At 39.6% G+C, this 16,196-nt stretch overlaps 1 protein-coding gene across 1 annotated transcript in view; it reads left to right on the top strand.

Moving 5' to 3' along the window:
- The window catches only part of PCNX2 (pecanex 2), a 175,552-nt gene that overhangs the window by 27,915 nt on the left and 131,441 nt on the right, over positions 1-16,196 (top strand). The window contains exons 6-8 of the mRNA XM_068424968.1: positions 2,707-2,854; positions 3,024-3,169; positions 4,315-4,408. Coding sequence (XP_068281069.1) covers positions 2,707-2,854; positions 3,024-3,169; positions 4,315-4,408 — 388 coding nt within the window. The remainder of the gene's footprint in view (positions 1-2,706; positions 2,855-3,023; positions 3,170-4,314; positions 4,409-16,196) is intronic.

Here is a 16,196-nt window from a genome sequence, read left to right on the forward strand (position 1 = left end):
CTTTGGGGTAGATGGCTCTGGCAGGAGGCCGGAGAGAAGGTGTAGGTACACTGCCATGTTGTGCTTTTTACTCTTCTCTTGCTCTTGGAGAGGTGTTTTCCTAGTAACCTGAGCTTTGCCAGCACAATTTCCATGCAAGGAGCATTTGGTGACGTAGAGCTGATTACATACCCTGGCAGAACACTCCTAGTCTAGACACCTCTATCTTCATTTAAGTACTGAAGGTGTAAGTCACTCGGAAGAAAATGAGTAATAATCGTGAAAACCAGTCACAAACCATGATGGCCCACCTTTGCAGCGTTGGAAGTACTCATCACCATGATGTTGTCTGATTGGCATATGAAACCTGTAAGAAGCAGTACGTTTATGGTTTTATTATTATGACTGTTTACCACTGAAGGGAAAAGAAGTCTGCAAGGCTTGTGGTTTGGAATGGGAAAGAGAGAGGCATTTTCTAAAACCACTAGATAATCAAATTAAAAAATCTTTTTAATTGTTCCAGCCCTAGAGCTAGTTTTGGGCAATATGGGACCAATTAGATTATTAAAACCACAGTTTCTGATCTCTATCAATTATTCTTACAGCTTGAACAGCTCAAGCCTGTAGGAAGGTGATTTCGATTAGGTGTCTGTGGCTCTGTCACCTCCCTCAGGTATAGTTACATCATTAAGGGGATGCTTCAGTAATGCCACAGTTAAATAAGGCACAGTTTCTGCTTCAAATGGAGTTTAAATCTTTGATTAGGAAAGGAAAAAAGTGTTGTCCACTCCCCTTCCCTCTTTTTTTTTTTTTTCTCTAAATAAAAGAAAGTAGGTCTGGAAGACCTATTGAATTTTGTCTCCATGCATAACAGATACAAAAGATTTCCCTAAACCAAACTTACACTCGTCGTATTTATTGCACAAGAAGTCAGGATCCTTGGTCATTGTGTGCTACGGAGGGAGAGCAGGAGACTCAGAATATTGGTAGTGTTGTAGTGAGATTATTTTTTTTTCCTCCTTGTGGAAGCTGAAGGAACACTGTTGTTCCAAGCAAGAGTTACACGGTGTCTTTATCTGTACTGCCCGTTCCCTCTTGCTTCTGGTACCCTGACTGGTGAGTGTCGAGGGCCCTAGTGAGACTCTTCAGGGTTGGTGCTGCTTGTTGTGCTTCACATTAAGGGCTGAGACCTGCTGGGACAAGATATCGTGGTACAATTAAAGTTGTTCTTATGGTTCTGGATCCTCCCCCCACTCCAAAAGTAAGCATGGAATGTCTGCAGTGAAAAGTGGTTATGTGCGAGTGTCTGAGGCTTTAGGGTATTAGAAGGGTGTGTCCTGTGAATTGAAACTGGTGTAGAGATGTCTTCACTCCTGAAGGTAGGTTTGTTTGTAGAAGCAATATGTTATTAGATCAGCTGATAGAGTTGGAGGAAAACAAGACAGTCGATCTGAAAGGTCTGCGTATCCAAAAGCTTGTTTGCTTTTTTTCAGTTATATTACTTGGCCTAATAAAAGAATTACGTCTCTCTACAAGCCTTGAATCTGTTTTATCCGAATCTGTTTTACCCTTAGACCATCTTAGCTACGACACCACTATTTCTTGACTGGTGACTCTTGCAGGTTAGGATGGTAATTGCATTGGTAGGAAATCTGGTTTAACAAATGGAATTTTTTTGTGGGGGGCATTTCTGTGTTTTTTTCTTGATTTATTAATTTTCTAAGGTGTTTCAACAGCAGGTATTGCAAGAAGTCTGGGTAGGTACATTTCAATACGCCTTGCTTAGTGCAAGAAGGTACAGGACTCTCTGAAGCATCTCCAACAAGCACCACAAAACCTTTTTTTTTTTTGGGGGGGTCATTTAAAGCATTTAATTGTGCGACTGCACATGGTGGTGATGAAATCACTGTCTTAGTTGCACTTTAAAATCCTAACAGATAATTTTTTTACTTTACAGTCAAAGCACAGTTGCAAAATATTTCACTGTTCAACATGAATGTTAGTAACTAAAAGAGACTATTGCTTGAAAGTTGTACGCATATATATATGTGACACACGTGTAATGAGGTAATAAAAATATAATTGGTATTCAAATTGGTATTCAAAGTAGTAGAAATCAGACAAATACACCATGTATATTTTAAAATCTATAGTTCTGTATTTTCCAAGCATAGGAAAATCTACTGTGAAATTTTTTAGCCAGTTTGTCCTTTGTCCCGCATCAGGTGCGTGGCCAGTGGGGAAGAGGGATTAGGCAGCTACCTGCTTTCCCGTCCAAGAGCTCTGTTTCCTTTGAAGGTGTTGCTTTCCCTTTTGTAAAAGGGGAATGGGCCAGTGCTTCTGCTTTTCCACTGCCAGTATACGCAGCTTGGGAACAAATTACGGCCCCCAGGGAAGCAGCCTCTTGCCATTCTAGGTTAGGGACAGATGCTTCCCTCTGAAACAATAGCAGAAGCAAAGCAGAAATTCTCTCTCATTTGTTCTTTGCTTCACACAGCCTGTTCTTGAAACAACCCATTCACACAGCCCTCTCGAGTCAGAGTACCTCCTCATCCAGGTTTCTGTGATTATATTGTTTTAAGTAATTTTAATGTTTTCCATAAAACTAGTAATTACTGCAGTGTTTCAGCTTTTCTCTTTTCGGTGCTCTTGTTGAGTAGTTAATGAACAAAACTCTTTGACAGTCATCTGCGGAGAGTGGCTCCACTTCACTGCCCTGTTTTCCAGATAGCCAGATGACGGAGAGAAAAGAAGAAACGGTGGGAACAGAAAAGCACTGTGAGCAACTTCCTAAACAGGAAAGATCAGATGTACAAAGCCAAGATCGTGCTAGTACTAGTCCGGTGCTACCAGAGTCTGCCAAATTTGCAGCACTGTAAGGCCAGTTTACTTTACAATTTTGTACTTCAAAGATATGATGTAAGCTGTTTTGTTTCACTGAGTAGAAATGACATAAACTTTTAATTAACCTCTCTTTCTTTTTTGTTTTATTGAGAACAAGAAAAAAGTTCCTCATAGTAGTTTTGAAACATTTTTGTGTCAAGTTACCAGGGCAACAGGCAAAGGCAGATAATCTACCGGGTAACTTCTCAGCAAGACAGTTCTGTCTTGCAAGTAATAAGTGGACCTGAGGCATCTGTGCAAGATGAGCTATCCGTGGATGCAATGCACGTGTTCATAGATGAAAATGGTGAGTTTCTGTGATTGGAATAATTGCAACACGTGAGGAAATTTCCAAAGAAACTTTAGGTGCCCTGGAAGGATATTTCTCTTGTCTGTTACCGATTGCATGTTCTTCTGTGTGCATGAAAGAAAAGGGCTTAGTAATTTAAAGTCAGATCAGCAGTAACTAGGGTTTTTCAAAATCCACCAGCAACCATCACAGACCTGAGACTTACACAGTGCATGAAGTTTATCTTCCAAATGTCATCCTCAAAAAATGCTGGCTAGGCCAGAAGACTACTTCTGTCTTTCCAGAAGAACCCCTGGCGCTTTCTGCCTGGTGAGAAGTTTTGCACTGGCTGGGCAAACATTCCTCCTTTTTGCTGTTCTGTTCTTCAGCTGGCTCAGACTGAGCTCTCTCTGATAATGTGGTGGTTGCTCTTGTTCAAAGTTGTGGTCCACTACCCCTTTCAAGGGAATTAATGAGTGACCTAGTCTTGCCCCATGCCTGTGCTCGGTATGCCGCTGCTCTGCAGCTATCCCTAGGGGCTGAAGCTGTAATATACTTGGTGGTGGTTTATTTGAACTGTGTGTAGTGCCCTGTGAGGTACTGGCCCATACCTCTGGAAGGCAGCTGTCCCAGAAGCCGTGATTCCCTTAAAGCTGCCTTCAAAACCAGTGTGGAATGGGTGCTGATGGTAGCTGGGTTTGTGACCCCAGAGATGCTTTGGTTTTCTGCTGATTCCTTCTGGCCCTGCTTGGAGCCCTGCAGCTCCTGGTGTGCTGTGGGGCTAAGAGCAGTAGCTGCCTTAGCAGTGGCTACACTTCTAGCAGAGTTTTTCCCTGCTTTGTACCTCTTGACCTCACCTTTGTGCACTGAAAGAAAAAAACTGACGATTTCACTTTTTGCGGTGAACTTATATTGATAGATGGGCTTTGCATTTACTTTACATACCTTTTAAATTTTCACTGTAACTTCTGTGTTTTGATTTGTCCCAGGTTTTCCATTGTTCAAATGTTGATTTCTTTCTGAAGGCTAAAATAAGCCTAGTGCACAGACTGAAAACTATATTTATAAATGTGCCTGACCTAAAATGTATTTTTTATAAACTTAGTGTGTAAAACAAATGATCATATCACTGAACTGATTTTTTTCCTCTGTATTTTCTGAAGGGGAAATTAGATCCTGTTATTTAAAGGCTGGCTGTCAGAAGGAAGGAAGTTTTCGACATCAGCTATCAAATTGTGATTGTATTTCAAATGCTCAGTAAGTAAGCCTTTATTTTCAGAAACATTAAAAGTTTTCATTGCTAGAAGCTATGAAACTGATTGTAGTTGTGAAAGATGCATGTGAAGAATACTGGAGAATAAATGTGGTAACCTCTTCTAGAGACCTCAGAGCATGCATTTTTTTTTTGTTTTGTGCTAAAACAGTGACTGCTTTGTAAGAATATTGATAAGGAAAAGTGAAAAAGAAAACCAGAACTATCTAGTGTGCTTTCATTACTTCCTAGGAATAGCCAAAGTCAAGTGTGGCGATTATAAATAAGATTGTAAATAAAACAAAGTAAGTGGGACTGTTACCAGCTACTCTCTCAACCTTGTCTTTCTTGCTTCCCATGCCTGTTGGGTCTTTTGTAGATTTTTAGTGCTGTGTCAGTTATCAGCCAGTGACTCTCTTTGTTTCCTGTGGATTCTAGTAGCGGAGCCTTTCACATTGCATGAAATCTCTAATGATAGTTTGCCACTCTGAAAAGGTATCTGAACAATTCGTTTTTCAAAGGTCTTTTTGGAGTGGTCCACATAAATCCCCTATTCATTACTGTGGTTTCCACATTCTCCTATGTGATCTGTTGTTTGCATATCTGTAAAAATAATTTTAACTATTATTTAACTAAGTCTTCTTATTAAATTTTGTTTTTCATACTGTTATATAGCATTTGGAAAAGTTGAGTGAGGGGGTGAGAAGGGTCATTATTACTAGTAAATATTGTTCTTCAAGTGTTTGGCTTTCAGTGGAGACTTTTGAAAAGCTTGGGACTGTGTTGAGGAGTTAGCATTTTAGATAGAATGCTATTATTAGAGACATGAGAATAGTGCTTTTAATAGTGGGCGAAGATTAAAAAAAATAATAATTTGAGTTCATCTACAGTAGAAATGTTCTGTCTGTCTTTAGCAAAATAAAAAACCTCAACCTGGTAGAGTTCAGTTTTGATCTAAAATCAAACATTTTACTTTGGGTCTGTTTAACTCTTGCAACTCTCTTAATTTCACCTTGCACAGAGTATTCCCCTCCCCCATCATCATATAACTATGAACTTGAATCTGTCCTAAATTCAGAAATAGTTTACAGTCCCCTGACATTTATCAGTTAATCTGTTTTTTATCAAAAGAAGAAGAACAATCTTCCTTCTCATATCAGAGGTCCTTCTGAATCTGCCTTTGCTAGATGCTTATGTGACATCTGTCTTCCATACTATGTTAAGTGCTGATTTTTAGTTTGTGGTTTGCAGACCTCTAGAGATGTGAATTATTTTTCAGGGATCTGCTAAATGTTGTTAACAAAAGCAAATTCAGATATTCTTTGCAGCCATTTACATGAATTTAATTTTTGAAAATCAGCACCTTTGCTGGAAATCTTGGAGTACAGTGACAGTTCAGACTGGGGAACAGAACAAATCAGCAAAGATGAGTGGGTTCCCAGGACTGTTTCTCTCTGGGAGTCGGTGGGAAGACAGAACACAAGAGCTTTTCCAGGGACAGAGCAGTGTTCCTGGAAAGCACAAAGCAGAAGTTCACATGAAAAACAAGGAAAGAGGACGAGGAAGCATGAAGCATGCTCAAGTTAGTGTTTGCAAGGGCAGTTTGTAATATTGTTTAGGCCAGAGAAATTAGTGAGAGCTGTTTGTTCAATGGGCAGTTCCTACAATCTGTACATAGAATGAAAGGTAGCATGGGTAGGAAAGGGTTTTTGTTTTTCTTCAGGTGTTCACCATCAACTGATTTTGTATTTAGACAATATGGAACGCTTACAGCCTGTAGAAAATAGGGGGAAAAGTCTACTTTAAAGATAGTTCAGGAATGAGGCATCTTTCCTTCCCCCTTTTCGCTATCCCTGCCTGCATCACTTATGTCAGGTTAGTTTCTTATCCATAGTTAAAGATAAGCCAAATAATCACAGCTATTAACTAATGATCTTTTTATTACAGAAGAAAAAAGCAAATAGAATAAAATAAAGCAGAAAGCATTATCAATGATCGCTTCAGTTACAGTGTCTTCTGTATGTCTGTCTGTGGAGAGCTCTTGGCAGAAATTATTCCCTTGAGGGTGGGCCCTCCTCTGGTGGTGATGGTCATTGTGTGAATAGTCCATGTCCCCAGGAGACGCTGCTGTTATGAAAGGATATTAGAAAAGAGACATAGAAAGCACCTTTGAGATGTCCTTGGCTTATCTCCCTGCCCATCAGAAAGTTAACTCAGGAGAAGACAATGACTGACACTATTTCTTCATGACTACTTGAGATGGTGCAGAAACAACAGCTTTAGGCTTGGTGTGTGAACCCATTAATGAGCCATCCAAATTAGATTTCATGAGGTCAAAGGGTGCAAGAGAAAATTAATGCCTGGACATACGAGGTGGCATCCTCCTTGAATAGGAGGGGTAGGGTTTTGATCTCAGGGAGCCCAGATTTCAGAATCTAGAATAAGCTTATGGAGAACAATAGATAGGTCTGCAGTAGATGTGTATAAGCTCTTAAAACACTTTTCACCAATCATGTTTGCTTTAAAGTGTTAAGATTAAGCTGCTCCTAAAGGCTAAGTGTCAAACTGAGTTGAGCCAGTGGAGTAACTATGTGGGTGTGCATGGACCATGCCCTGATGTTCTCCTCTACGAGGGAGGAGAAATGGCCCAGGCCAGGTGATGACAAGAGGCCTCTTGCTTTGGGAGTGTTGTTGGGAGAAGCAGCAGATCAGAGGCACTGGCATGATAGGAGCTGTGGCACTTCTGGGTAACACTGCAGCTGGTGAAGGGGGAAGGAATTTTGACTGGGGAGGCTATGAACTCTGACTAGTTTTTCAAGAAAAATGTAATTGCCTTATGAATTGGCCATAGGTAGACAGCTTTTAACTAAGTTATGCAAAACTGGAGAAGGTATTTAAATATTACTCAAAAGAAGCCATTAAAGAAAGCCTTGAGGCAGACTAACTAACGTTTAATGATCTTAAATTCGAATTATAACTTGCTATTTCTGTCTGTTGAGTCCTACTATTGTCTGCTCCAGTAGTAAAGTCTTAACCGGTCTGGAATTTCACAACAGATTATTAGGAACTGAAATTAAAGTAGTATTTCTATGGCCTGTAAACATTTTATCTTATCTTCTTGGCACGGCTTCTGAAATCCATTTCTCATAAATAATGCAAAATCTTAACAATGCTGCTCTGTTACAGAAGTGATGCTGTGTTATGGGTTTTTTTGTTCTTTGCTGCTGCATGCTTCCTGCTCTTCCTTTGCTTATAAAGGGCTAGGTGGACACCGATGGCTTACAATGTGCCAGAGAAAGCAGATGGAAGGAGTCTATCCTTTCTTTCTGTAGAGGCTCCTTGACATTGTAAATAATACTGTTTGAGGGAATTACACTTTGTCTTGTCAAATATCACCTTTTTTGGCTGTGCAGTGTGTGAGATGATCTTTAGGGTATTCTCCAGTTTATCAGTGTTTCAATGTTAATATATTTTCCACCAGATTCTATTTTTTTTTTTTTTTTTTTTTTTTTAGTTTTATTTTTGCCATTTTCAACTACAGTAGTTGTCCTAATGAAGATATCACCTGTACCTGCAGTCCTTGTCCTGGAAATTTTCAGAGCTTCTTAAATGTAGCATAAACAGTCTCTTACTAATAATTTCTGAAATTATCCCTTAATTCTGCCAAAGGTTACTGAGAATTAGAATTGTTTCAAATTGTCTCCATATTTGTCTCTCCTCAGATCATCTCTCACTGGTCCAGCAGTCCAGCTTTTAAAATATTTAAAAACTTAAATTAGCCAAGTTAAATTTAAAGGAGGTTTTTATGTTGTAATGATCACCAAAAAGAGATAATTCCTTTTCCATCTTAACCCTCACTTTGGCAGGTGATTCTTATTACTGAGTTTGGTAAGTAATTTAAACATTGGCAGGTAGCTAATCAATTCCCCAATTATTGTCCATGTAATTACTGTGACCCCACTTTTGTCTGCTATCTTGCCAGCAACACCTCTTGCCAGCAGTCCCTATGGAATGGGTTCCCTGCTGAGCTAATTGACTCTAAATTTGATGCTCCCATTAGCTTGCCAACTTCACCTCTAGCTATACATTGGTTTGTGACAGGCTTTGACAAGACAAAGTGTAAACTGTATTCTCAGCTCATGCATTTTGTGAGAAACTAGTTACAGAGGGACCATTTGAATCAGTTTTGGAGTGAGAAATTGAAAATAGCTTTCTCATCCTGAAAAGCATTCTTCTGCCTCATTGCATTAAGTTCCTTACCACCCTTTGTCTCTTTTACAGTGAAACCTTAATGTTTCTATGCTGTGTGGTTTGGGTATTTGCTGGGCTTCTGGGAAGGCAGATAAGGATGAGAAAGTTCACATTGGTGTAAAACAGGTGCCTCTTATACGCATGAACTGTCTTTGTGCATGGTTAGTTTGACTTTTCACCTAATGGTCACTAGGTTTAACATCTTACCTGTATAGAACAGTTACAATTTCAAGTTAAAATTCTTCCAGTTAGATTGGCGATACAAAGTAAACCCCACAATCATTAACAATAAGACATCCTTAAAAATATGAGGTGAAAGAATGTGCAACTTAAAGCGTTGTTAGGGGTAGCTGTTTTCTGGGATCAGGAGAAACAAGTTGGAGTTAATACATGTCTTGCAAATAAGGAGGTGTCACTGACACACCTTTTCTGTCTGCCTCTCTGTGGCAGAAAGCAGATGTTTCCCAGGAATTTCTTTAATTACCTTGAATGTTTCTTGTAATTAAATAACTGAGTCAGTTCTGATAAGCAGGCAAAAAGATAAATGTGAGCTATCGTGTTATCTAGGCATTACATGTAAAGTGGCTCATAAATATTGGTGAAAGCGTAAACCCCTAAAATTACAGTAATTATAATAATAAGATTAATGATTTTTGCATAACTTGCGTGATTTGTCCCCAGTAGAGAGGCTAGTAGGGCCATAACGTATACATCAATGCCAATATATACATTTAACTCAATCATATATTCTGTGCATACTTGCTGTACCAGGCTAATATATTTTTAAACATTTAACTGCTTTTCTAAATGTGCTTTCTTTGCATATTGGGGCTCTTGTTTAGAAGGTCGAGCAACCTCAGCGTATGTGTTGCTCAACATACATATTGAAGAAAAATGTGTCAGTATTTGATATCTCTCACTAATGTGGCTTTCCTCAATATGTGGTTGAAATACTGCTGTCTTTCTAAATAACTTGAATATAAGAGGTGGATCTATACGCATGTTATCCTTCCTAGTTTCACATTTATGAAAAACCCTGTTCAACTAATGTAAACTGTTGTAGTTTCTTTTCCCAAGTATCAAGTACTAAAATAATATACTGCCTAAATGTATAGTCTACAGAATCTGAGTATTTGATCACTCTTTTTGACGATGAATAAGTGAGGCAGTCACTTCGTAATTCAGCAGTCGAGCTCAGAACCCCCTCTGTATCTTCTTCCTTCACTTACTTTGCAAAAGACAGAAAAAGTAAGCTTACAATAAACTTGAGGGCACTAATATCACATACTTTACTATTTTGATAGTTTCTATGTAGTTTTGCTCCTACCAAAAATGTATTCCAAATTTTTACTGTGTGTAAAATTGTGTTGTTAGTAATGAAAAGGAATAGTGTTTGGGAAATCTTGAATGCAACATCCAGTATCAAAATATAATGCTGTTAGGTATGAAGTTGTTAAATAACTGGCTATATTCACATGGTAATCCTTGAAATGCTCTAATGATTACACATTCATATTATTTATTCTTTCTGTTTTGCTGCTTCAAAAAGTTTTGCAAATACTCCCAATCAGGAATGAACTATCCAAGACTTTCGTGGTACTATCTGAAGCAGTTCACAGGCATGATAGTTTGATGGCACCGTGAAACTCGGATCTTTTCCTCCCTAAATTTTACTGATGATCTATCACCATGATGTTTATTTCAGCATAGCATTTTGCCAGCTGATGTGAACAAATTTAGTTTCAAGAAGGGCTGGATTTATTTCCAAAAAATAGTTTACAATTTCCCCATGCTGCTGTTTTGCTCAGGCATATTGCAATCTATCTCTGACATGTTCATGGGTATTCAGGTCTGAGATCAGAACAGAGCATCAAACATCCCGGAAGAGCATGCCAGTGTAGGGTCATGCTAGATACTCAGTAGTATTTATGGGTGTTTGAGCACTCTTCTCTGCAGTCTTGCATTTGTTTCCCTTTAAAGCATAGAGCTTTCTTTGGTGTATGTGCAGACATGTATGTGCTATGGTTAACTACACTTCAGAAAATACGGAAGGTCCACACACAAAATCCTGATGTGCATGTGTCCATACCAACCTAGGAATGTTCTCTATGTTAGTTGAAAAACTGAGATGTGTGTAGCTCCAAGGAAAAATGTTTTTTGTGGAGGTTTTTTTCCTTAAGTAGAAAAAAAGCTAAGGGCTACATTTTGAGGATAGGCCAATTCTGTCTCTCAAATCAAGTATTATATCTCCTAAAGCCAGCTGGAGTTGTGCCCACACAAGCTGTGGAAGCATTTGGCCATTTATATTTATTTCAAGAAATACTCTGGGCTTTAGAGAATGCAATTTATAAGAATACTGCTTGTATTCTTGAGCCCATTTCTTTCTCTCCTGTGTTAAACTCCTGAGAAGAAAACCATATTAAAACTCCCAATTTTGTGCAGGATGGTATCATTATACACATGTATTGATTTTAAAGGGATAGATTTGGTGTTTGTTCAGAACAATCCAAGTTTTTACTGACATTGTATCAAGTTTGTGATGCAAGAGCGTTTGATTCATTCAAATGCATATATAGGTTTAAGTGCTGGACCTCTTGTTGCAGTTCATCACTTCATGTGTCTGGCAACAGTCAGCAGCAGCCATAAATTGCATCGGGAGACTTCTGTGCTGTATATGTGTAATAGAAACTGGAGTTTAAAATTAATATGTAGGATAGGCCACAGAAATGGATGTATGGTATGCAGCTGAAATATTTGAGAACTGGAGCAGAGAGAACGATTGCCCAACCCTGAGAAAAACAATTTCTGTCTTAGCTGCAGATTCTCCTTCCTGCAAAAGTGACACTTAGGCTTTCACTTGAAATCACTTGTGTATATATACACCTAACTTGCTGTATAGCTTTAAAAAAAATAATTCTAGTTTGAGCCTTCTCCTGTTTTCTTGGTGTTATATCTTTATTTATGTATATAATTATTAAAATAATAGAATTGTATGTATATAATTGTATTTATGTATGTTTTATTATTGCACGTGGTTCATACATACCAGTACAATTCATGCATTCATATTGTACTTTGCATGTTCTGAACAACTGGTCCTCTAAACTCCTGACTTTTTTAGATGAGGCTCTGATGCTAACACCAGGCTTCTCAGAAGATATATAATAGCTTGAGTCTAAAATGCTTCACAGTACAGACAGAGAACCCTGTTAAGAAAAAAATGTTCTGCTTAATTTTTCTTGTTTATTTTGGGAATATTTTTTTTCAGCAACAGTAGGGCTAATAGGTTAAAAAAGTAGCTGCAGCAAAATTATGGTTAACAGCTCAATGTCCAGCTGGAGACCAGTGACGAGTGGCGTTCTTCAGGAGTCGGTATTGGGACCGGTCCTGTTTAACATCTTTGTTGGCGACACGGACAGTGGGATTGAGTGCGCCCTCAGCAAGTTTGCCAACAACACCAAGCTGTGTGGTGCGGTCGACACGCTGGAGGGAAGGGATGCCATCCAGAGGGACCTGGACAGGCTTGAGAAGTGGGCCTGTGCGAACCGCATGATGCTCAGCAAGGCCAAGTGCAAGGTTCTGCATGTGGGTTGGGGCAATCCCAAGCACAAATACAGGCTGGGTGGAGAATGGATTGAGAGCAGCCCTGAGGAGAAGGATTTGGGGGTGGTGGTTGATGAGAAGCTCAACATGAGCTGGCAATGTGTGCTTGCAGCCCAGAAGGCCAACCGTGTCCTGGGCTGCATCAAAAGCAGCGTGGCCAGCAGGTCAAGGGAGGTGATTCTGCCCCTCTACTCCGCTCTCATGAGACCCCACCTGGAGTACTGCGTCCAGCTCTGGGGCCCCCAACATAAGAAGGACATGGAGCTGTTGGAGCGAGTCCAGAGGAGGGCCACGAAGATGCTCAGAGGGCTGGAGCACCTCTCCTATGAAGAGAGACTGAGAGAGTTGGGGCTGTTCAGCCTGGAGAAGAGAAGGCTCTGGGGAGACCTTCTAGCAGCCTTCCAGTACCTGAAGGGGGCCTACAGAAAAGCAGAAGAGGGGCTTTTTACAAGGGCAAGTAGTGACAGGACGAGGGGGAAAGGTTTTAAACTGAAAGAGGGTAGATTTAGATTAGATATTAGAAATTCTTGACTGTGAGGGTGGTGAGACACTGGAACAGGTTGCCCAGAGAAGCTGTGGATGCCCCTCCCTGGCAGTGTTCAAGGCCAGGTTGGATGGGGCTTTGAGCAACCTGGTCTAGTAGAAAGGTGTCTCTGCCTGTGGCAGGGGGGGTTGAACTAGATGATCTTTAAGGTCCCTTCCAACCAAAACCATTCTATGATTCTATGAAAATAGCGACTAACAAGTACTAAGAAAATAATTTAAGTTACTTGCGAGTAAGCTGCAACGTGCTAGTGTTTCTGGCCCTGGGCAAAAGAGACAACTTCAAATCAATGAGTTAACTTATTTGATTTACGTTCACATCCATGAATAAGCTGCTTGAGTGCATTATAATACATGAAAGTATCTCTCTGAATGCCTTAGCGGTACTGTATGTCTTCCCTGTAAATCCATTAACACTTTAGTATGTTCACTGCTGGAAAATTCCCTGGACCTTTGAGGTTTATTCCTCATAGGAGAAAATAGACTTATAAGTAGATTTTTTGTGTTATTTATTTTTTGTGTTTCAACATGCCTTTTTAGAATCACAACATACTGTATCCCTAAGACATCTTGATATTTCTCAGCAAGGTGACCCAAATAACAAAGATCACCCACTGCTCTAGTAATAGGCTGCTGACTCGTAAAGATTTCTTGAAGCTGCTTGGCAGGTTGAGCAGTTCTGCAGCTGAGCACATTTTGAAATGGATACAACAAATATTATATAGTTCCTTTTGGGATTCAGTGATTTCAGATGAGCTGGTGATGCGAGTGTAGTGCTGCTTGAACACATAAATGAGCATGGTGTGAGCATGTGCTTGCTGAAAATAGTAATGTTTGAATTATAATAAAGCCATTGTTTTTTCTGAAAAGTACTCTTTACAAAACTCAGTAGAATTTTCCTGCTGGCTTGCTAGGGACAGGAGGAACCCCATGTGTTAGCTTGACCAGTTAAAATCCTTTCCTGTATTTGTAGCCCCTCTTTCACTCTGTGAACACAGAGCAGGGAAATGAGTGTTTTCAACAGAATGAGGCTCAGATTAGGGGGGGCCATGCTGCCACATGATGGCAGCAAAATCCTGCTCAGGACTAGGAGCTGCAGTAGTCCTTTAGCTTTTGGGACTGGTTTCTCTTCCCTCCTCCCACCCTTTCAGAAGGAGAGCTAAAAGGGATGTTTTTAAAGACTCTGGAGATAATGGAACCGTGGGTGCTGGTAATGCATTAATTCCAGTAAAGCTGCATCTTCTCAAAATGCATCCTCTAGTTTGTTAGCTAGTATGTGCTGTTTGTTTTTAAAGTTGTTAGTACATGTATCTTTGCTCTGAAATGTAATAGGCTTACAAATTATCAATTTACATGCTTTTTATCGAAATTAAAAAATGCAAATACAGAGAAGTAAGAGTGTACTGAGTGGATCCCATCTTAGAACACCTAAGAAAGAAGATGTGCTTAACTTTCTGCCTTCATGTTGCCTGCAACACTACTGGTAACATGCTCTGCAAGGCTTGTTTGTCCATGTGTAGTATCTGACTTAATGAACTTAATGGGTACTACTACTCATTTTGCAGTCCATTGCAAAACTTCAACAGTGACCTTATATCCTTTTCTGTCTATTATGTAAGTAATTCAGTACATCCAGCTTTCCTATTCTGTAAACTGGGGTATTCTACCTTATTATTGTTAGGGGTGTTATTGTTAGTTAAAACAAATGCTCAAAATCCTCCCCAAATCCTGTTGCATGAGTAACAAAACGTGAACAAGGTTTAAACTTTAGCTACCCTCAGCAGTAAACATTAAGGAAAGTTAAAATAGGTGTTCTGAATTAATTATATTCTTTTTGAAACTCTTAGTTTCTTACCAAAAAAGTGGAGATTGCCTGTTCTTCTTCATGGTTTTCCCATGTTTGCTGTGATCAGGTTTGTCCCATCATTATCCAGTCTTAATGCTGCTCTGAGCTTTTGCATGTTTCAGTTTTCTTAAGCTGCTTTTTAGTTTAAGTCTTGTTCTTTAGTAGTAAAATCGGGAACTGTAAATCATCTGCTGCTTAAAAAGGCAATATCCACAATTAGTGGGTTTAATCTCAGTCCCGAATTGCACAATACTGCGGTCAGTTTAGTGCTGGCAGCCTTGTAGAGGAGACGTAATGAGCAATGAGTAGAGACGTAGCAAGAGGCCTCTGTGACGAGGTGTAAAAATGTTTGGGACATGAAATGGCAGGGGGGCCATTTTAGGTGAGAAGGAGCAAAGCTGCTGAGGTGGTGACATCAGCAATGGCATTGAGTAACGGAGGCACCATTGGTGAGCTGTGGGCTGCTGTTGATCCAATACTTCCAGTGTCAGTTCAGACATCTGCGTTTGTACCACAAACTGACTGCTTTGAAAGGACACAAAAGTAAGGGCATTTGGAGTTCCTGCTATGTCGTTAGCACTAGCTGGCTCTTGTACAACCAGATCACTCAGGTCTCAGTTTGGCCAGTACTTTGAATGCACCTCGGACCAATATTTCAGAAGTGCTTGCTCACTGGATGTGCAGAAGGGGAGACTTCCCAACTCTGAGCTTCACTCTGGCTCTTCTTCAAATGTCACAGCCATAGCTGCTTTGACTTAAGAGTGGTGTTTTAGTGAGTATTACAAATAGCTTTAAGCTATATTATTTTATTATCACTGTGTATATTTGTTACACACTGTTAAGCTTTGTAGTGACCCAGACAGCTGCCTGAAGCAGTCTGGTGGGATCTTTCTGGTTTTAAGCACATGAGGACCAAGAAGAAGGTTCTTTGTTGTTGTGTTGTTGGTTACAAGGTTCCTTGTCCTTTCTCCTATATGCAGGTTTAAATAAAATTTAGCCAAGACCTGCAAAACAACTTTATTAATGGGGAATTCTTCGTGGCATGCCTGTATAATGAGCTTACCTTGAGAGGTGTTCAGACTCAAGGCTAGCTAATCCTTAACAAAGGGGATGACTTAGGCTGCGTTATATTTGAATGGCTTGGGCCGAATTGTCAGCGGTATAAGAACTGTCACAGACTAATCAGAGAGGGAGAAGGAAGATTTTTCCAGAGCTGTGTGATTATACTAAAACGTTCTCAGTGTTGTATGATTGCTCAACTGGCTTATGTTTACTCAGTATTCTTACAAAACTGAATTATGAGCCAGAAAAAAATTCCTGACTTTATAACCAGTTATCAGTAGAGGGTGCTGTGTGTCTTTTGCAGTTGATCTGCATAGGTTGTATGTTTATCAAAGATATTTTTAGTTAATAATTTATTATTCAAAATTTAGTTCAGTTATACCTTTGCTTACATTAGCAGTGCAGTTTACTGTAGGATATCTTGATAACATTAATTTGATTCTGCAAATGAACAGATTTTCTGTTTAGTAAGATTCCATGTTATACTG

This window comes from Nyctibius grandis, chromosome 1 (assembly GCF_013368605.1).
Source record: "Nyctibius grandis isolate bNycGra1 chromosome 1, bNycGra1.pri, whole genome shotgun sequence".
In the NCBI taxonomy this organism is placed as follows: Eukaryota; Metazoa; Chordata; class Aves; order Nyctibiiformes; family Nyctibiidae; genus Nyctibius; species Nyctibius grandis.